Here is a 17,207-nt window from a genome sequence, read left to right as displayed (position 1 = left end):
TGATTCCCGGTGCCGGTGGTTGTTTTGGTTGACGGTGCATGACAGCACGATAAAATTGGGGGGGGGGGGGGGGGGCTGAAGCCCGGTCAGCCCCCCCCCCCCTCCCCCCCCTCTGGCTACGCCACTGGACTATATGTTTTGTCTGCTTCAGATGTCAAACTTTAATGTTTCCGTTTACTGTTTACGGTATTTTAAACATGATGTCTCATTTGTTTTGAAAATTTCCCATTTTTTACCATGTTTGTAACGATGTTGATAGCCAGTATAGAAAATCTGCACCCTGCAGTCAGTAGACTAACATTTTCTTTTAAATGCAACAAACCTTATCAGTAATTTCTCTATTATTGAGGTTAGGCTTAGGGCAGAAGCCCGTCTTTCACATATAAAGATATCTTTGCCCAAGTTATATATAGCTGTACAATTTCCTTTATGTTGCTGTTAATCTTGCTTCAGGCTTATTGTCAGAGATGCTATTGGCACGCACATTACAAAGACGTCAAACTCTTTTATGAGAAAAACAAATATTTTATTTCTGTAACCTAACATGATTCGCAACAGCAACACCACTACACAACGTAACAGCAAAATAAGCACCGCAGATTCTTTGATGTCATGTTTCATTAATGTAGCTGCCACCTTGAGTGATTCATGGATGGTAAAATGCACATCAAGATCAGGCACAGTTATCTGTGGCGAGATATATGTCGCTGTGGCATGAGAAGCGCAAATGATAATGGCCAACGTGTTTTTCTGTGTAGCTTGTGAGGACATATTGATTTGTCTGACATCATATGAGCCTCTGCGTAACCAACGCTCTGCTAGAAGACTGCTTTGCTAACCTGATTGTAATCACACTAAGTCAAATGCATCTACATTGAGGTCAGCTCTTTTGAGTTATTTTTCGCAGCACTTTCATGTAACTTTAATTAACCTCACCTCCTTATAGTTTACAAGGGTGTTGTGTGTGTTTTTGTGTGCTCTGCAAACAGATGCTTCTTATGGATGACTTCAAACAAGTGATATAAAAGTAAATCTCTCAACAGAAACATAACATATTAACCAATGCAACATGAAACAATGCTTTTAGTAGCATGATATAACATCAGGAGCACTATGGCATTTGCTCCTGTAACACTGCAGGCAACGTTGGCGCGGCCCACACATGAGAGCTTGGTCATCAGCATCTCTTGCAAAATTCACTTAGTGGTCACTGCTCTGGTCCTAGGTCTTACATATGCCCAAGCAGAAGCTAAGACAATCCACATTGCTGATGCCCATCACACCCCTATTTATCCTGCCAACCTTTTGAAAGAATTGCATTTCAGGATCTTCACAAAATCTTCTTAGCAAAATTCGCAGATATGCTGCATTCTGCCCACGTGATCGTTGAACTTTCATGCAAGTAGTGTCACTCTTAGAGACTTGTCGCCGATTTGCACCTGCTTCACCATGACTGTCGCTGAACGGAGAATGTCTGTGGAATTACTCTCAGCCATGAAGGTAATCAAACTGTTGTCACAACCGCGAATATTTCCTTTCTGTGCATTCCTCCGTGCTGTGACACGTTCATTGTGACCATGTGTATGTGCGCGGATGACAATGTACAGAGCGATTGCACTCGTTCCCTCCAACAATGCAGTGCGCGCAGCACTTGTTTGTTCACTACGCCTTGGCGGCAGCCTTCCTGCTGCAGAGCTTGTCGTAGCCGTCGGAGCTGCACGCCGACACCGAGCTGTCGAAGGCGAGCTTGATGGGGCACTCGAACTCGTGCACCGTGTACTTCTGCAGCCACTTGTCGTAGTAGCACTCGTAGAAGCGGCTGCAGTCGGTCGGGTGCCTGAACAGGCCGACACGGGTGCAGGCCGCCTCCGGTATGGTGGACATCTTGGACGCCTTGTCCTTGAGCTCCTGCTGCAAGCCATCGGCCGGCACGCTGTTGGTCGACTGGATGTTCTTGACCAGGGTCTTTCCCTTGAGGAATATCGATGACTTGTCTGGGGGCGGGCTGTCCTCCACGGTGGCGTCGGATTGCTGGGCGGACAGGGGCTTCTGGACCGTGTGCGCGAGCAGCTGCGGGTCGAGGATATCGACGGGGTTCGCGGGCTTGTCGAGAACGCGAGGTCCGGCGTGCGGGAGCTCGGGCGGACCCTTGTCGGAGACGATGAGCTTGACGGCCTGGTCGTCTTCCTCTTCGAGGAGCTGTTCGATCGGCGTGATGACCGGGCTGTTGTAGCTGCCGGGGCGCATCCTGCCGAGGACCTGTCGCAGCTCCTGGATGATGGACTGCGGTGGGTCGTCGAGCGGCGCCGTGTGCAGGATGGGCTTGACGTTGGTGATGAGCGGGTCGGGCTCGTCGACGACGAGCTTGTTGACGGAGTACCGGGCAGGAGGCTTGCTGATGCTGCCCGTCGTGGTGGTGGTGGTTGGTGGTGGTGGTGGAGGTGGTGGCGGGAGTCTAGGCGTAGTAGGCTTAGTGGGAACGGGTGCAGGAGCGGGTGGGGCAGCGGCTGGCGACGAGAAGACGGCCGGAGCCGGAGGCGTGGGTGGCTGGGAGATCGGCACAGTGTACGTGGGTCTTGGAGGTGGCGGCGGCGGTGGTGGTGGCGGAGGAGGCAGTGGTGGCCTTCGTGTTTGGGCAGCGACGGTGGGCGGTACGGGTCTGGGGAGTGGCACGGTTGGTGCCGGAGGTTTCGGAGCCAGGGCCGCGAAAGTTGGGATCTGGCCGGCCGGCTGGAGCGTGGGGAGGGGCGTCTGGACGCGACCGACAGGAAGGTTCTGTCCCGGGGAGAAGGAGAACGAGGGCTTTTGCGGGGGAGCCGGCGGAAACTGGAGCGAGGGGTCAGACGCGTAGGTGGGAAACTGCGCGGCGAGCGGCGGCTGTCCCAGGGGCGCGGGTGGCGCCGGAACCGGCGGTCGGCTCCTGGTGTTGGTCAGGGCGTCCAGGGAGATCAGCTCGTCGTCGTCCTCCTTCCTGAGAGGTGGTGGCGGAGTCGTGTACGTGAACCGAGTTCCTCCCGGACCGCCATAACCAACGCCCAGAGGCGGAACTGTTCGCGTCTCCGGCAGCTTGGGCACGAAGCTGAGAGGTCTCGTGGGCGGCAGCGTCGGTACCGTGGGTTTCGGTGGCTCCGGCTGCTTCAGTGGGAACATGTGGTGGCTGTCTCCGAAGAGGTAGTTGGTACCGAACATGGTCACTCCACTCCGGAAGTTCGTGTTCATGTAGGTCAGTGGGTTGAAGAGGTAGACGTTGGCCGAGCCGAAGGGCAGCCTAGTCCTCACTACTTGCGTGAGGCCGTTGTAGCGGGGCGGCTGTGGTTCGGGCTGGTTGCCGAAGATGAAGGAGTTGGTTCCGCCCTGCGGCTTCTGCGTGGCGAAGTACGAGTCGTCCGGAGAGCCGGTGTACTGGGGCGCGGGCGGCAGCGTCTCGTAGCGGATGCGCGACGACGGTCGGACGAGCGGCGGCGAGAAGGCCTTGCGTTCGTAGGTGCCGGCGTAGCCTCCGTAGAAGGACGTGGCTGGGTTGTACCTCATGTAACTGCTGTAAGGCCCTGACAGCGTCCTCAAGCCGGCGTCGAGCTGCGGCGCGTAGGACAACGCCCTGGGGACTTCTTGGTACGGCCTGAAGTAATGAGGAAGCTGCGGTGGTCCTGGGATGAACGCCGCGCTCGAGCCGGGACCGTGGACGATGTGGGTGCGGTAGAGGTTCGAAAGCGTGTGGTCGAAGTTTCTCTGCACCTCCGGCGGTCCGTACTGGACGCCCGGCAGCTGGAACTTCGGTGGGGGTGGAGGTGGTGGCGGAATGTTGACATTGGGTATCCTGTACGTTCCTGGCGGCAGCTGGCCGCCGGCGCCGTAAGTTCCTTGTCCGTAGACGGGTGTGCCGGGTTGCTGCTGACCACCGTAAGTGCCTTGTCCGTAGACGGTGGTGCCGGGCTGCTGTAGCAGCGGAGATTGAGTTCCCTGAGGCACGGTCACCGGAAGACCGCCGTAACCGTTGGTCGGCTTGGGAACATGTGCAGGCTGCGGTGCTTGTTCGTACAGCTGCGGCGAGTAGACCTGCTGTCCGTAGTAGAGGCCCTGTCCATGAATGTCGCCGGGAGACTGGATGACGCGAGCTTCGATTTGAATCTCGGGGTAATGCGACCCTAGCGCTCCCTGTAGGTCGGCCGCAGACAGGAAGTGAGTCGGAATGTCCCTGGTCTGAACGTGCGATGGCCGGTGGAAGGCGCTCTTCTTGACAATGGGGTGGATCTGCTGATGGGCTGTAGGCGATGCCTGCAGGTGGATCTCTGACGGGATGACGCCGCTTGCGACCGAGACGCCGTGCAGGCCCAGCGGTTGGGGTCTCTGGGCTTGCGCGGGAAGCAGGGGAACGCCTCCAGGAACGGCGGGCGCGCCCCTGGGGGTGTGGTAGAACTCGCCCGGGCCGTACAGGGACGGTCCGAAGAGAGCCTGCTGGACGACGCCCGAGTAGCCCTTGCAGCCGGGAGTGACCGCCTGGTAGTTGCAGCTGAAGGTGTTGGGGTCGAAGCCGAGGCCGTAGGGACAGCGCATGTCGAACGCCGTGAGCGTGCCGTTTTCGTGGGCGTCGTCGCAGAAGTAGAAGTGGCGGCAGTTCTCGGGGTCCTGGTAGTAGCCGAGACCGGGGCAGTGGAAGGCCGACTTGGGCGTGGCGGCGACCTCGCCGGAGCCATGGCAGGACTCGGACCACGAGGGCCAGTTGCAGACCTGCGGCAAAATGATGAATCCACGCGGCGCTTTCAATTATCGGTGTCGCAGCGAGGAATATACGAGCGCCTGTAGCTGAAGATCGCGAACAAGATAACTCTCGTATGGTATGGTATGGTATGGTATGGTATGGTATGGTATGGTATGGTAAAGCTTTATTATTGTCCCTCGGAACGCGTGTCAGCACGTAGCGGGCCGCTCCCACGTCGGCACAGAAAGGCCGAGCCTCTCTGCTGCGTCGCGGGCCCGATGGACAGCCCATAGCTGTGCTTCAAGATAACTCTCGTGACCATATTTTATTCCCTCAACTCGACTGTTCGCAACATAGCGAACAGTTGTCTGCAACTCGCAGTTTATGTAAGCAGACTTTAGATATTAGGCACCCGTTCGTTCTTGAAAATCTTTCAGCTCGTCAAGCTGCGAAACACCCTAGCAATATTTAAGCAAGCTCTTTATGACGCAAACCTTCATCCCGTTTCCTAGGTCAAAGAAGGTGCTAGAAGGAAGAAAAAAAGAAGGCAATGCATTCTTTGAAAAACTATATACTATCGATTATCGTGGCTAGCATGTCCGGAGTTTGAAGCTTGAGTTATTTATTTATTTATTACAAATACCTACAGCGCCCGAATTGGGCATTATCGTAGGGGGTTAATTACAAACATAAAGGTCAAAGATTGAACTTCGCAAAAAACAGCATCAAATCAGTTAAAGTACTAAAATACAATCATCATGATTAGAGAGACAACACATCCAATACCAGAACATCACATTATAAAATTTGTTACACTATGCGTAAAACAGTACACTGGAAGTATTACCTAAAACAGATTCATGTAAAGTTTTCTATGGCAGATGAAAAATTGGGTGCAGGCACTATCTCATCCTGGAGCAAATTCCATTCTGCAATTGTTCGCGGAAAGAATAAAAACTTATATACATTAATACGACTTCGGTAGGGCCTTATTTTCTTGGAATTGTCGCGTCTGTTAGACTGATAATGAGGTTGTTTTAAATATATGTTCTTGTCGATTCCTGTGTTACCGCTGTTGATGTTGTGTAAAAGCTTTAGCCTGATTATTTTTCTGCGTGTGGACAGCAACTTCCACCCCAATTTCCCCTGATTTGCGAACCTCTAATTTTGTAGTCGTAGATGCCCGTGACGAATCTTGCAGCCCCTTTTCGGAACACGTTCTAGCTTATCTTCAAGAACTTTTGTGAAGGGGTCCCAGGCTGCGCATGCGTATTCTAACACCGGCCTAATATTAGTAAGATACAAAGTTTCCTTCATTACAGTTTGTGAACTGTAATGATTGAACAACTCTGACATCGGCTTAGTATAACCCCTTCAGTCGCGAGTTACGATGGTCTGTCGGTAAAGGCGTTAAAGTTAGGTATCTAATTTTATTTCAAGGCACTGCAGACTCCATTGAACGAAATTCAAAGTAGGATAACAGCTTGTGCGTTTTCTAGTGATTCCTCATAATCGCAAAGCAGTACGATAACGATGTAGCGTGTAGCCTATCACGTGGCTTCCCCCCTCCCCCCTTTTTTTGTTCATAGAAAGAATGGCAGGCGGAAGGCGCCATTCTTGACCCATAGCACATGACCTATAGTTACGGAATTGTAAGGTAGGTAGGTACAAATTTATTCGACAATAGGTGTCGGTGTCGTTCAAAGGGGGGAGGGGAGGGGGGTAGTCTGTCAGGTAAGAATTGTAAGAACCGGTGGGCGAATTGGTGAGGTATAACATGAGCGCACAAACTTTCTTCTCTTTCTGGTCGTCTTTAGCGCTGTTTCATCATGCAACGCGATAGTTATTTGCCAGACGCACCAATAGAAAGGGAAAAATATCGATTCATTTGCCATTACCGATGAAACGCAGCCCGGCGGACATTCCGTCCCTGGAGGAATAAACTAGTAAAGACCATTACGTTACGCAGCCAGCCTTGGCTAGCCAACTCTCTCTGGCAACATTGGCCCAACACAACGTTACTAGTATGGTAACGTTGGGCCTAAAATACGACCTCTGAGACTCGGCATTTGGCAGGGAATGTTTTTTGCCCGGTAGCTTATAATCGACGCGCACTTGTTCGGCTCCCCTGCCGTAGCTCTGCTAGGGTAAGTGGCTAGAAGGTTTCTAGAAGGATGGATGTTTTAGCCCTGCCTGCAGAGCGGGAGCACTAAAACCCTACGGCGCGCTCTGACGTGACGATCACGTGTTGGGCCTATACGTTTGGCTTCAATCGTGTTCTGCAATGGGCTCTCTCAATTCATTCCTTCCTCCACGATCCCGTCGAACAAGCAAATTGATCGTAGCAGTACTCAATACATTCGAAGTGAAGTGGTTTACACGCGGCTTAACGTCTTACGTGGTTTGTTCCTTGGCTCCACTGTGCAAAACTGGCTAAAGTCACGTACACAAACGTGTGCGCCTCCGACCAAACAAGGTGACGCAATCCCTTTTGTAGTCACCTCTTATTGTCAACCGGTTTCTTACGAGCCTAAAAAAAAGAAAAAAAAGAACTATACTTCCTAGATCAGATGGCACGCACAAATGCACACATCACTTCCGTGCGTGTGGACAAAGTAAATTTCTTCAGCTTGTTCTTATAAAAGCGTCTTTTGTTTGCCTAAAACACATACACACAGGTTTAACATAACGTGGCGGTTTCCCGCGTTTGTCGGTGACGATTCAGCCGTATACGTTTCACACGAAGTATCAATCTTTCAAAAAAAAAAAAAAAATGGCGTCAACAAAGTAAAATTACACGCTGACATATATAGTGTCGTCTGCATCTATAGCTTTACGTTACACCACACTAGTTTAACAGGATCGTTTCTCGACACCGATACGAAACCCGTCGTCCGCACAGGTACGACACGGCCAGGTTATTATACGCACCTCGATCTTCTCGTCGAACACGAGTCCCGGCGGGCAGTCGAAGATGAACACGGTGTACTCGTGCTTCCGCTGGTCGTACTTGACGCACCGGAAGAACTTGGAGCAGTCTCCCGGGTGCCGGTACGAGCCGGCGCGCGTGCACGTGAACCCGGCGACGCTGTACGAGTTGAGACCCTCGACGTGCAGGTTGTGTCCCTGCTGGTCGACGATGCGCACGATGCGCGTCTCGGTGTTGGTGGGCAAGTACTCGATCTGTCCGCCGCCGGCGCCGTGCACCACGCCGGTGATGCCCTCGTGCAGGCTGTGCAGCAGCGGGAAGTTGCCCTGGCCGCACACGGCGCGGGTGTCGTCGTCGTTGACGGCGTACGCGTATGCGCCGCCCAGGTCCTGTACCTGAATGTACTTGCCCTGCGATCGAGGAGAGGGGGGGTAATAAGACGTTAGTCGCTGAGATCCGGCACGAATAAATATCGGTGTAGATGCAGTGAAACCTCGATATAACGAACCTCGATTTGACGAAATTCGCGATGTAACGAACTATTTTCATTTTCCGATCTTAGTTCCATTGGATTAACGAAACCTCCAATTAACGGAATTCGCGATATAACGAAGTTTTTCGCTGCGAGTACAACTTCGTTATATCGAGGTTCGACTGATATACTTTCTCATCACAGTATCTCTATTTCTCGACCCCCTTCTTCCTCGAAGGGTAGCAAACCGCGCCGTTTATGATTAACGATAGCTTGCCTCCGCCGGCGTGTCTCGCAGACTAGGAATGCACCTGAATGTACTTGCCCTGCGATCGTAATTGCACCGCGTACCCCAGTCCAGCCAATCAGAACTTCAGCAGCTGCAGACGAAACGGACATGTCCACCAGCTTGTGTCAAGAAGGATTCATGCGGATGCTGCACTGACGCCAGCTGCAACCTGTCTGTGGGAGCCAGCGCACGGCGCGACTTGTACTTACCGCCCTCGCAGAACTACGTACCGCACCTCCTGCGGAATCGTCTCGGGCTGCGTTCACCAAACGCTGCTACACCCAAGCCGCTCACCTGACTACCAACTGTGGATCTATGGTCCTCACCGTACAGATCTCTGTTGGACTTCATTGAACACAACAATTCATGCTTGTAAACAGTCGCGTGCAATATGAGGTGGAACGCGGTGCCCGTGGTTGAAGGGGCCCCAAGACTGCACGCCGGCGCCGAAATACGTCTAATTAGAGAACTAAGCACCATTCTGATTACTCGGCATTTATGAAACCAATCTTTCATATGTCTGCGCCGCCATGTATAGTCTTGGGCGCCTTCGACCACGGGCGCCGTGTTGCAGCTCATGTTACGCGCGGCTGTATGTATAACATGCATGCTCGCACGTTCTATGCTGCCGAGCAAACTTTCTAATGAAAAAAAAAGTTATAAAACACCAATAAATTTACGCTACTACTACTTCCAACCACGACGCGACGACAGTCACCACGACGGCCACCAACGTGCACAGAAACGTAATGGTAAATTCCACTGGTCGATTTTTGACCAGCTTTCTCTCCCTCTTTTCGTTTTCATTTGCCGCTAGAGAGAAAATGCTTGCCCAGTTTGAGGATTCCTTGAAATATATGTGACGTGTTACTGACAGGTCCAGCTGATGTTTCGTATGACCTACCGACGAAACGAGCGATGCTGGGCCTGACCGAATCAGAACAGCAACAATAACAACAAAAATTACAACGAAAATTGCTTCAAATCAATGTGTGGATTCACCAAAGTTGATCGTTGCGCCCGTTGGCTCTGCATTATTGGGGTATTTTTCAGCGTATTAGACTGGGACAAGAAAGTGGGCACACACACAGCGCTTAACTAACAACAGAAGTTTACTTTCCGGAGGTGCTCAGGAAAATAAACGTGAGTTATGGTTCAGCGCTGTGTATGCCCACTTTCCTGTCCCCGTCTAATAAGCTGAAAAAAATACATCACCAATGTGTGGAATTCGCCATAAATCCCGGGGCGTTACTTAATCGTTCCGCCATCACCTGAAGGTTGCTTAGAATCGAACCTGGCGGTGGCGTTTCGGTGCTTGGTTAATGGATTACCACAGCAAAAAGGCACAGTCGTTGAGCCACGGTCGCTGCTGCGCTTACCTTGAGCCTCAAGCTGAGCTCGTCCTCAAATCCCATGAAGGCGTCTCCGCTGACTGCGTAGGGAGCCGTCAGATCGGCGTCGCGCTCGACGCTGAATTTCAGGTTGTGTTGCAGGGCACAGAACTGCGCAGATGGGAAGAAATAATGACAATGAAAAGCGGGACAAGATGATGAATAAGCCTTCAACGCTTGCAACCAGTGTTTGGCTGTACTTAAACGACATCGTGTTAGGAAGGGCTAGACGGGATGAAAATGGGGAGGGGGGGGGGGAGCGCGCTTGTAACAGAAATGAACTAAGAACTTTGGTCTTCAGGAAGGGCTAGTGCTTAATGGATACAGACATGTGCGATTTCGCTGTATATGTATCTTAATTAAAAAAAAAAAACATTGCAGTTACTGGAATCGTCTACGCGTGCTTCAATTCTAGAAGAATTAAGAGAGGAAATATGGCCTGAAGGCCTTTGAGAATGTAACTGAACCCGCCTGTTTTGGCGCATTGAGTTCGATTGCTCAGGGAATTTGATTGTTCAGTCGTCCCGGGATAATCGTCCAAAGACTCAGGAACGTATCCATGGAATGATCGTCCAAAGCATCAGGGACGTATTCCTTGGTGATGTACCCCTGGGATGATCGTGCAACGAACGCTTAGGGGATGTACCCCGGGATCAATCGTGCGAAATCTCTGGGTGGGGGGCGTACGCTTGCGTAATCGTCAAAAGACTCGCGAGTGTATGTTAATGCTGACGAATGTACCTCTTGAATAATTTCCTTTTTTCAAAAGCTCAGAAGTGTGCATGCAAGGGGCCCAAAGCGTGTGCCCTTCGTTGAAAACGAGTTCTTTATACCCTAGCTGATAAGAGATGAGATAAGAGATGAAATCAGAGATACGATATGAGATAAGATATTATGAGATAAAAGATAAAATAGATAAGAGAAATATAAGATGTTAAGATGAGAGATTAGATAGATGAAATAAGAGATGAAATAAGAGATCAGAGATGAAATAAGAGATGAGATAAGCGATAATAAGATAAGAGACGAAATAAGAGACGAACGGTAAGATATGTACCCTTCTGAAGCGTCATACCTGCGGGTGGTTGAACTGGTAGGAGTCGCCGTGCCCGTGGTACAGCGGAGCCCCGATGGCCGCGATGTTTGGGTCTGCCAGCCGGTAGGTCATGCCGAACATGGGGACGCCCACCACCACCTTCTGCCGGGGCACGCCCATCGCCAGCACCAGGTTCACCAGGGAGTCCTGCGCGCGGGACGGCAACGTCACGCCGACTCGTAAAGCAGCACGTACGAGCAGTCACTGAAGGTTTGAACAGGTACGCGCTTTTAACAAGCACGAAAGAGAGAGGGGCAAGACAGACACAGGCCAGCGTACATCCTGCGTGTGTCCCTCTTTTGTCTTGGTGTGGAAAATGCGCGCTTGCGCAACCTCTCCCAAGGGCGAACCGAACTAGCACGGCAGGACGTTCTTTTTAAGCGTCATTGAATGTACAAGAAAGCGGCAGGTGCGTCGGTAACTACGGTTACTGCTTCTGTGGTAACGTTGTCGGTCTCGCATGCTCTCAAACAATTGCTCTACGCGCATACTATGGCCACGGCTTTAGGTTTAGATTTTAACAAAAAAGAATTGGCGGAAGCGGGCTTCACCGCCTAGAGGCTATTGCTGCGGAAAAGCCACCTTCGGCTGAGTTATTTCGGGGATCTGCGCGCCCCGATAACTTCTACAGGCCGGCAACACGAGACGTGACGTCATTTGTAGGATGCGGCGCCTACACTGAAAATCATGCCGCCCTCAAAAGATGTCGGCTTTTAGCATTTCTAGGTGACGTCATGTCGCGTGACGCGCAGGCCTCGAGTAGGTTGTGCGTGTGGCCTATACGTATACAGACGACCGCATACGTACAGCCGTCAGCACGCTTAACACGAACGCTGCGCAGCGTGGCCTGGAACGACTTGGCCTGACGCCAGCGTCGCGAAGTGTTGTGCGTGCTGAAGGCGGTACTTTGGGAGCACGTAATTCGCGAAAAAAAAAAAAGTTCAATTTCACCGCGACTTCGACGCACAGCACGATGCTTGCATGAACAGTGCGGTCAGTTGTGCAGGGAACTGCCCGTTTTACCTTTAGATTCGAGAGCGAATGTATTTGCTTGGATTAAATTTCGCCCTATCATGAACCTCGTGCTTCGAAAAAAGAAACGTTGCGGTTAAAGGTATGCACAAAGGGACGGACATCTCATGAGATGCGTCGAAGGCACAATTTCATCTTTCATTTTTTAATTCTTCATCCTTCGTCATTGGCTCTGACGCTGCCTTTATCACCGGCAATCGGCCACTCGGCATGACGAGTGATAAAAGAATGGGAAATGAAGCGTGTCTTTACAAAATACAGTCCTTGGAATCAAAGCAATATCATGAAGAGGGCTTGGTGGGATCAGTGCTTCCTTCGCAACACTTCAGGGACAGTGAAAGCCCCACCTGTGATATGCTGGGCAAACTATTATAAGGGACACTGTACAAAGCAACTCCAAGGCCGGTAAAGCAGTGTAGTTAAACACCGTTAGTTTAATTAATTCGTCTCAGAAAGGCTTATCATTACTGGAGAAAATGCCGAAACTTCCTGTCGAGTTCTCGACGAAATTAGCATCAGCACAAGTGCGTCAGCCTGACGTCACGAATTTCAAAGTATTCTTTTTTTCCCCTCTTCTTTCTCGCATTGAGCATTTTTGAATTAAAGCTTTGTTTAACAAAGTCGATGGAACACGATAATTCTTTCGTTAAATTGAGAACTTCGTTGAATCGAAAATACTGAAAGTCTTCATGCGAAAAACACTGTATTTATTCAAGAGGCCGTTTTGGCGCCAGGAAGTGTTCCCGAAAGTTGCCAGATTGATTCCGCGATGTCTCTAGAATGCAATTTGTATGTTTTCGTTGGCGATAAACACCTCGATACGATTAGACTATCTGAGAATCCGTGACATCATGATGAGCTAGTGTGGCAACTTTAGTACGGCGTTTTCTTTCTTTTTTTTAGGGGAGGCTACCAGTCTGTTTAATGCCCCTTTAAGGTTATCATTTAAGCATTTCTAGTTGTTCCAGTGACTTCTCGGATCTACCGTGAACACCTGGACGGACTACCTCAGGCAGAAGATTCCAGGGACAGGTTGGTTCATCATTAATTAAGGATCTAGTGCAAACAGGGCAATGCACGTTTGGAAATACAGCGACTAGCTGCAGTTACTCATCTCTCCCGTTGTGTAAGTCACGTACCGTATTGTCCATGGCCCCCCTGTCTCCATGGAGTGGTGCAGGGTGCGAGGCATACTCGGGCTGCCCGTCGTGGAACATGAAGGCCGGCACGTTCACAAAGTCCGCGTTCCTGCACGTCAACAAAACGGGCCGGGATGGTTGCTTAAACCGAGCAGCAAACACAATGACTACGTAAAAGAAACAAGGAAGGGCTGCAATGATTGATTTTTTTGTCAACTCGTTTACGCCAAACAGCAGTCCGAAACTCGATGATAAGTGGTTCTTGAGGGAAAGGGAAAGGTTGGCGCTATCTTCTGCAGCCCTTGAGGGAGCACGGCTCAGCGCTCGTAATTGTGAAGAGTGTTGGTCACCCGCTTGTACTTTATAAACCCTCAACCACCCTCTCTCCCAGTCTCCATCCGTTTTTTGTATGTATGTATGTATGTATGTATGTATGTATGTATGTATGTATGTATGTATGTATGTATGTATGTATGTATGTATGTATGTATGTATGTATGTATGTATGTATGTATGTATGTATGTATGTATGTATGTATGTATGTATGTATGTATGTATGTATGTATGTATGTATGTATGTATGTATGTATGTATGTATGTATGTATGTATGTATGTATGTATGTATGTATGTATGTATGTATGTATGTATGTATGTATGCATGCATGCATGCATGCATGCATGCATGCATGTATTTATGTATGTATGTATGTATGTATGTATGTATGTATGTGTGTGTGTATGTATGTATGTATGTATGTGTGCATGTATGTATGTATGTATGTATGTATGTATGTATGTACGTATGTATGTATGTATGTATGTATGTATGTATGTATGTATGTGTGTGTATGTATGTATGTATGTATGTATGTATGTATGTATGTGTGTGTATGTATGTATGTATGTATGTATGTGTGTATGTATGTGTGCATGTATGTATGTATGTATGTATGTATGTGTGTACATATGTATGTATGTATGTATGTATGTATGTATGTATGTATGTGTGTACATATGTATGTATGTATGTATGTATGTATGTATGTATGTATGTATGTATGTATGTATGTATGTATGTATGTGTGTATGTATGTATGTATGTATGTATGTATGTATGTATGTATGTATGTATGTATGTATGTATGTATGTGTGCATGTATGTATGTACGTATGTACGTATGTACGTATGTATGTATGTGTGTACGTATGTATGTATGTATGTATGTATGTATGTATGTATGTATGTATGTATGTATGTATGTATGTATGTTATGTATGTGTGTGTGTATGTATGTGTGCATGTATGTATGTATGTATGTATGTATGTATGTATGTATGTATGTATGTATGTATGTATGTATGTATGTATGTATGTATGTATGTATGTATGTATGTATGTATGTATGTATGTATCTGAGGCGGATAAGTGATAGCCGATAGTAGCTGATATCGCTGTAATATAGATAGACAAGCGAGTGCACGTGATGGCTAAAGGGATACGCCGCGCATACCTGACCAGCGTCCTGAAGTCGTAGGCGTGGTTCACGAGGTGGGGCTCCTTGGCCACGGTCACCGTCACGACCGGGTTGCGGATGGGCGTCTCTTGCCGGAAGTGCTGGGGCGAGAACGATGCAACAATCACAGCGGTACATCAGACACACACTGGCCATGTACGTAATGTAGCTGGCGAGCTACGGGCGAGGACAGGAAAGCCGAAGGGACTTGAATTCACGCCAAGCCGAGCGCGCAAATGCTCGCGGGGGGCCGAATCCTGTTGTATACTTATACTGTAGTATAGGCGTGTCGCTAGGGGCGAGCTGTACGCGGGTTTTTACTGTGTGTCACGAACGAATAGAAGGGAGGAAGGGAGAGTTGGCTAGGTTAAATCGTGCTGCAACAAAGGGCGGGCGGCAGGAATGCCAACCTCATGGAGTTCCATGTATACCTACGACCGGCCGCAAGATATTATGTGCCATGAAATCTGAGAAGAACCTGAATATCTCCGCAGCCTCACAAGGCAGCCTGGTATTTGCATTACGGGTCTCGACTAGAACACCATTGTCGTATACAGTTTTACTGCCTACTGCTACAGGCTGCTGGGAATTGAACGTTTTCGGAGATACCGTGGTCCGTAAACTTTTGTGGCCGGGTGTACATCCACGGGGCTGTGACATATGGTGCGAACATTATAAAGTCAGTATAGTTTATGATTTTGCTATGCATATAAAAAAAAAACAAGTTGGAAGTTAGCTCTGATGCCGTGTTTACATACTTCGTCCTGTCCTTGTCCGCTGTAGAGTTACCATGTACAACAGTGACACCTCAACAGTGACAACAGTCGATGGGACCAGATACTTATTTCGTTAAATTGAGAACTTTGTTGAATCTAAAATGCCGAAAGCATGCATGCAAACAACACTATGTTCATTAAAGAGCAAGAAAAATTGTTAATTTTACCTGGGAAAAAATTATCTCACCTATTATAAACAGCGAAACTGTTGAGCGCATCTCAAGTTCTTTCATGAGAACGGAAAAAAAAAAAAAAAACTCGGAACAGGTCGATGGCGTCTTTCACCTAGCCATCATCATCAGCCTATTTTTACGTCGACTACAGGACGAAGGCCACTCCCAGCCATCTCCAATTACCCCTGTCTTGCGCTAGCTCATTCCAACTTGCGCCTGCAAATTTCCTAATTAGATCACCCTACTTCATTTTCTGCCGTCCTCGACTGCGCTTCCCCTCTCTTGGCATCCATTCTGTAGCTCTAATGGTCCAACGGTTATCTGCCCTACGCGTTACACGGGGTGCCCAGCTCCATTTATTCCGTTTAATGTCAACTAGAATATCGGCGATCCCCGTTTGCTCTCGGCTTCACACTGCTCTCTCCCTGTCTCTTAACGTTACGTCTAGCAATTTTAGTTCCATTGCTCTTTGCGCGGTCCTTAACTTGTTCTCGAGCTTCATGGTTAACCTCCAAGTTTCTGCCCCATATGTTAGCACCTAGCCATACTACTTCCCTCCTAACATGACCCTATAATCCCCCCCCCCCCCCCCTTTTCTGCCCCTTACATATGCAATTCAAACATTTAGTAAACAGTCGGACGTCAGAGCCCGCCTTGTCTATGTGTGTGTTATACTGTTCTGGTCCGCCTAGTTCACGCAAGAATCATCTTAGTCTCATGCGCGAACTAGCTCAGAAACGCGTTCTACTCAAAGATGGAAGACGTGCAATACACGCGTCACTATTCACTCACGTGCAGGAACTGTCCCAGCACGGGTCTCTGTTCCATGGCCACCTGGTAGTCAACGCCGTGCAGCTGGTAGTCGACGTCCAGACCACGGGGTCCGGTCGGGGCCACCGTGTGGGAGACCTGCTGCGCCAGGTGCACCAGCTGTTCCTCGTTCGGGACCTGCTCCACGTGGTCCAGACCGCGCAGCTCAACCATGGGCACCAGCCGCCGGTTACGGCGGCGGAGAGTGCCCAGAGCCGTCAGGTTGCCTGAGGGCGGATGAACAGGGCCGCGCATTACTATACTACTACACTTACTACTACTACTACTTCTACTACGTACTACTGCTACACTTTACTCTCCACAGGCTTTGGACGCGACGTGAAACCACTGGTTCAAACCACAGGTCTTCGAATTATACCGGGGGTGCCTTATTCTGGACATCACCGAAATACGCCGTATTGTCGAATTCTGCAGTGGTGGCATTCTGAGCCAATCCGAGAGGCCGTTGCAGCCCTCTCAGCCAATCAGTGATGACAATTAAGATGACGGATTTGACAATATGGCCGAATTTGTCAATGTACAGAATGACACTAAGGGCGGGAGGTGACAGAGTGAGTTGTCGGTTGACACCAGCCCTATAAAAGCGAATAAGACAGCATATACATTGTCTATACCAGAATAAAAAAAAATTGCCCGAGGCATTCAGCACAAATGTGCTCCTCGAGCTGGGCAACTCGAAGAGGCGCACATTACTTGCGCAAGAATTTAAAATGCATCATTGATAAATTAACAGAATTTCTCTAATAAACTTTTTAACTAATTGCATTAGGGCACATATTGTAATTTACGAATCGAAACCAGTGAGTTCTCAAGGCACATTGGGCGTCGATATCGTTCCCAACGCACCTCGCCGTATGCGATGG

At 49.3% G+C, this 17,207-nt stretch overlaps 1 protein-coding gene across 1 annotated transcript in view; it reads right to left on the bottom strand.

Annotated features, from left to right (window-relative positions):
* Positions 1 to 1,518: 1,518 nt before the first annotated feature.
* LOC119453319 (proline-rich protein 36) overlaps positions 1,519 to 17,207 on the bottom strand; it is a 71,221-nt gene continuing 55,532 nt past the window's right edge. Inside the window, exons 4-10 of the mRNA XM_037715358.2 lie at positions 16,306 to 16,550; positions 14,562 to 14,665; positions 13,048 to 13,156; positions 10,856 to 11,023; positions 9,769 to 9,891; positions 7,631 to 8,038; positions 1,519 to 4,728 (exon numbers count right to left, since the gene is read on the bottom strand). Coding sequence (XP_037571286.1) covers positions 1,663 to 4,728; positions 7,631 to 8,038; positions 9,769 to 9,891; positions 10,856 to 11,023; positions 13,048 to 13,156; positions 14,562 to 14,665; positions 16,306 to 16,497 — 4,170 coding nt within the window. The 5' untranslated portion in view covers positions 16,498 to 16,550 and the 3' untranslated portion in view covers positions 1,519 to 1,662. The remainder of the gene's footprint in view (positions 4,729 to 7,630; positions 8,039 to 9,768; positions 9,892 to 10,855; positions 11,024 to 13,047; positions 13,157 to 14,561; positions 14,666 to 16,305; positions 16,551 to 17,207) is intronic.

Source organism: Dermacentor silvarum, chromosome 5, assembly GCF_013339745.2.
Source record: "Dermacentor silvarum isolate Dsil-2018 chromosome 5, BIME_Dsil_1.4, whole genome shotgun sequence".
In the NCBI taxonomy this organism is placed as follows: domain Eukaryota; kingdom Metazoa; phylum Arthropoda; class Arachnida; order Ixodida; family Ixodidae; genus Dermacentor; species Dermacentor silvarum.
The sequence above is the reverse complement of the archived record's forward strand: the minus strand, read 5'-3'. Positions and strand labels throughout refer to the sequence as shown.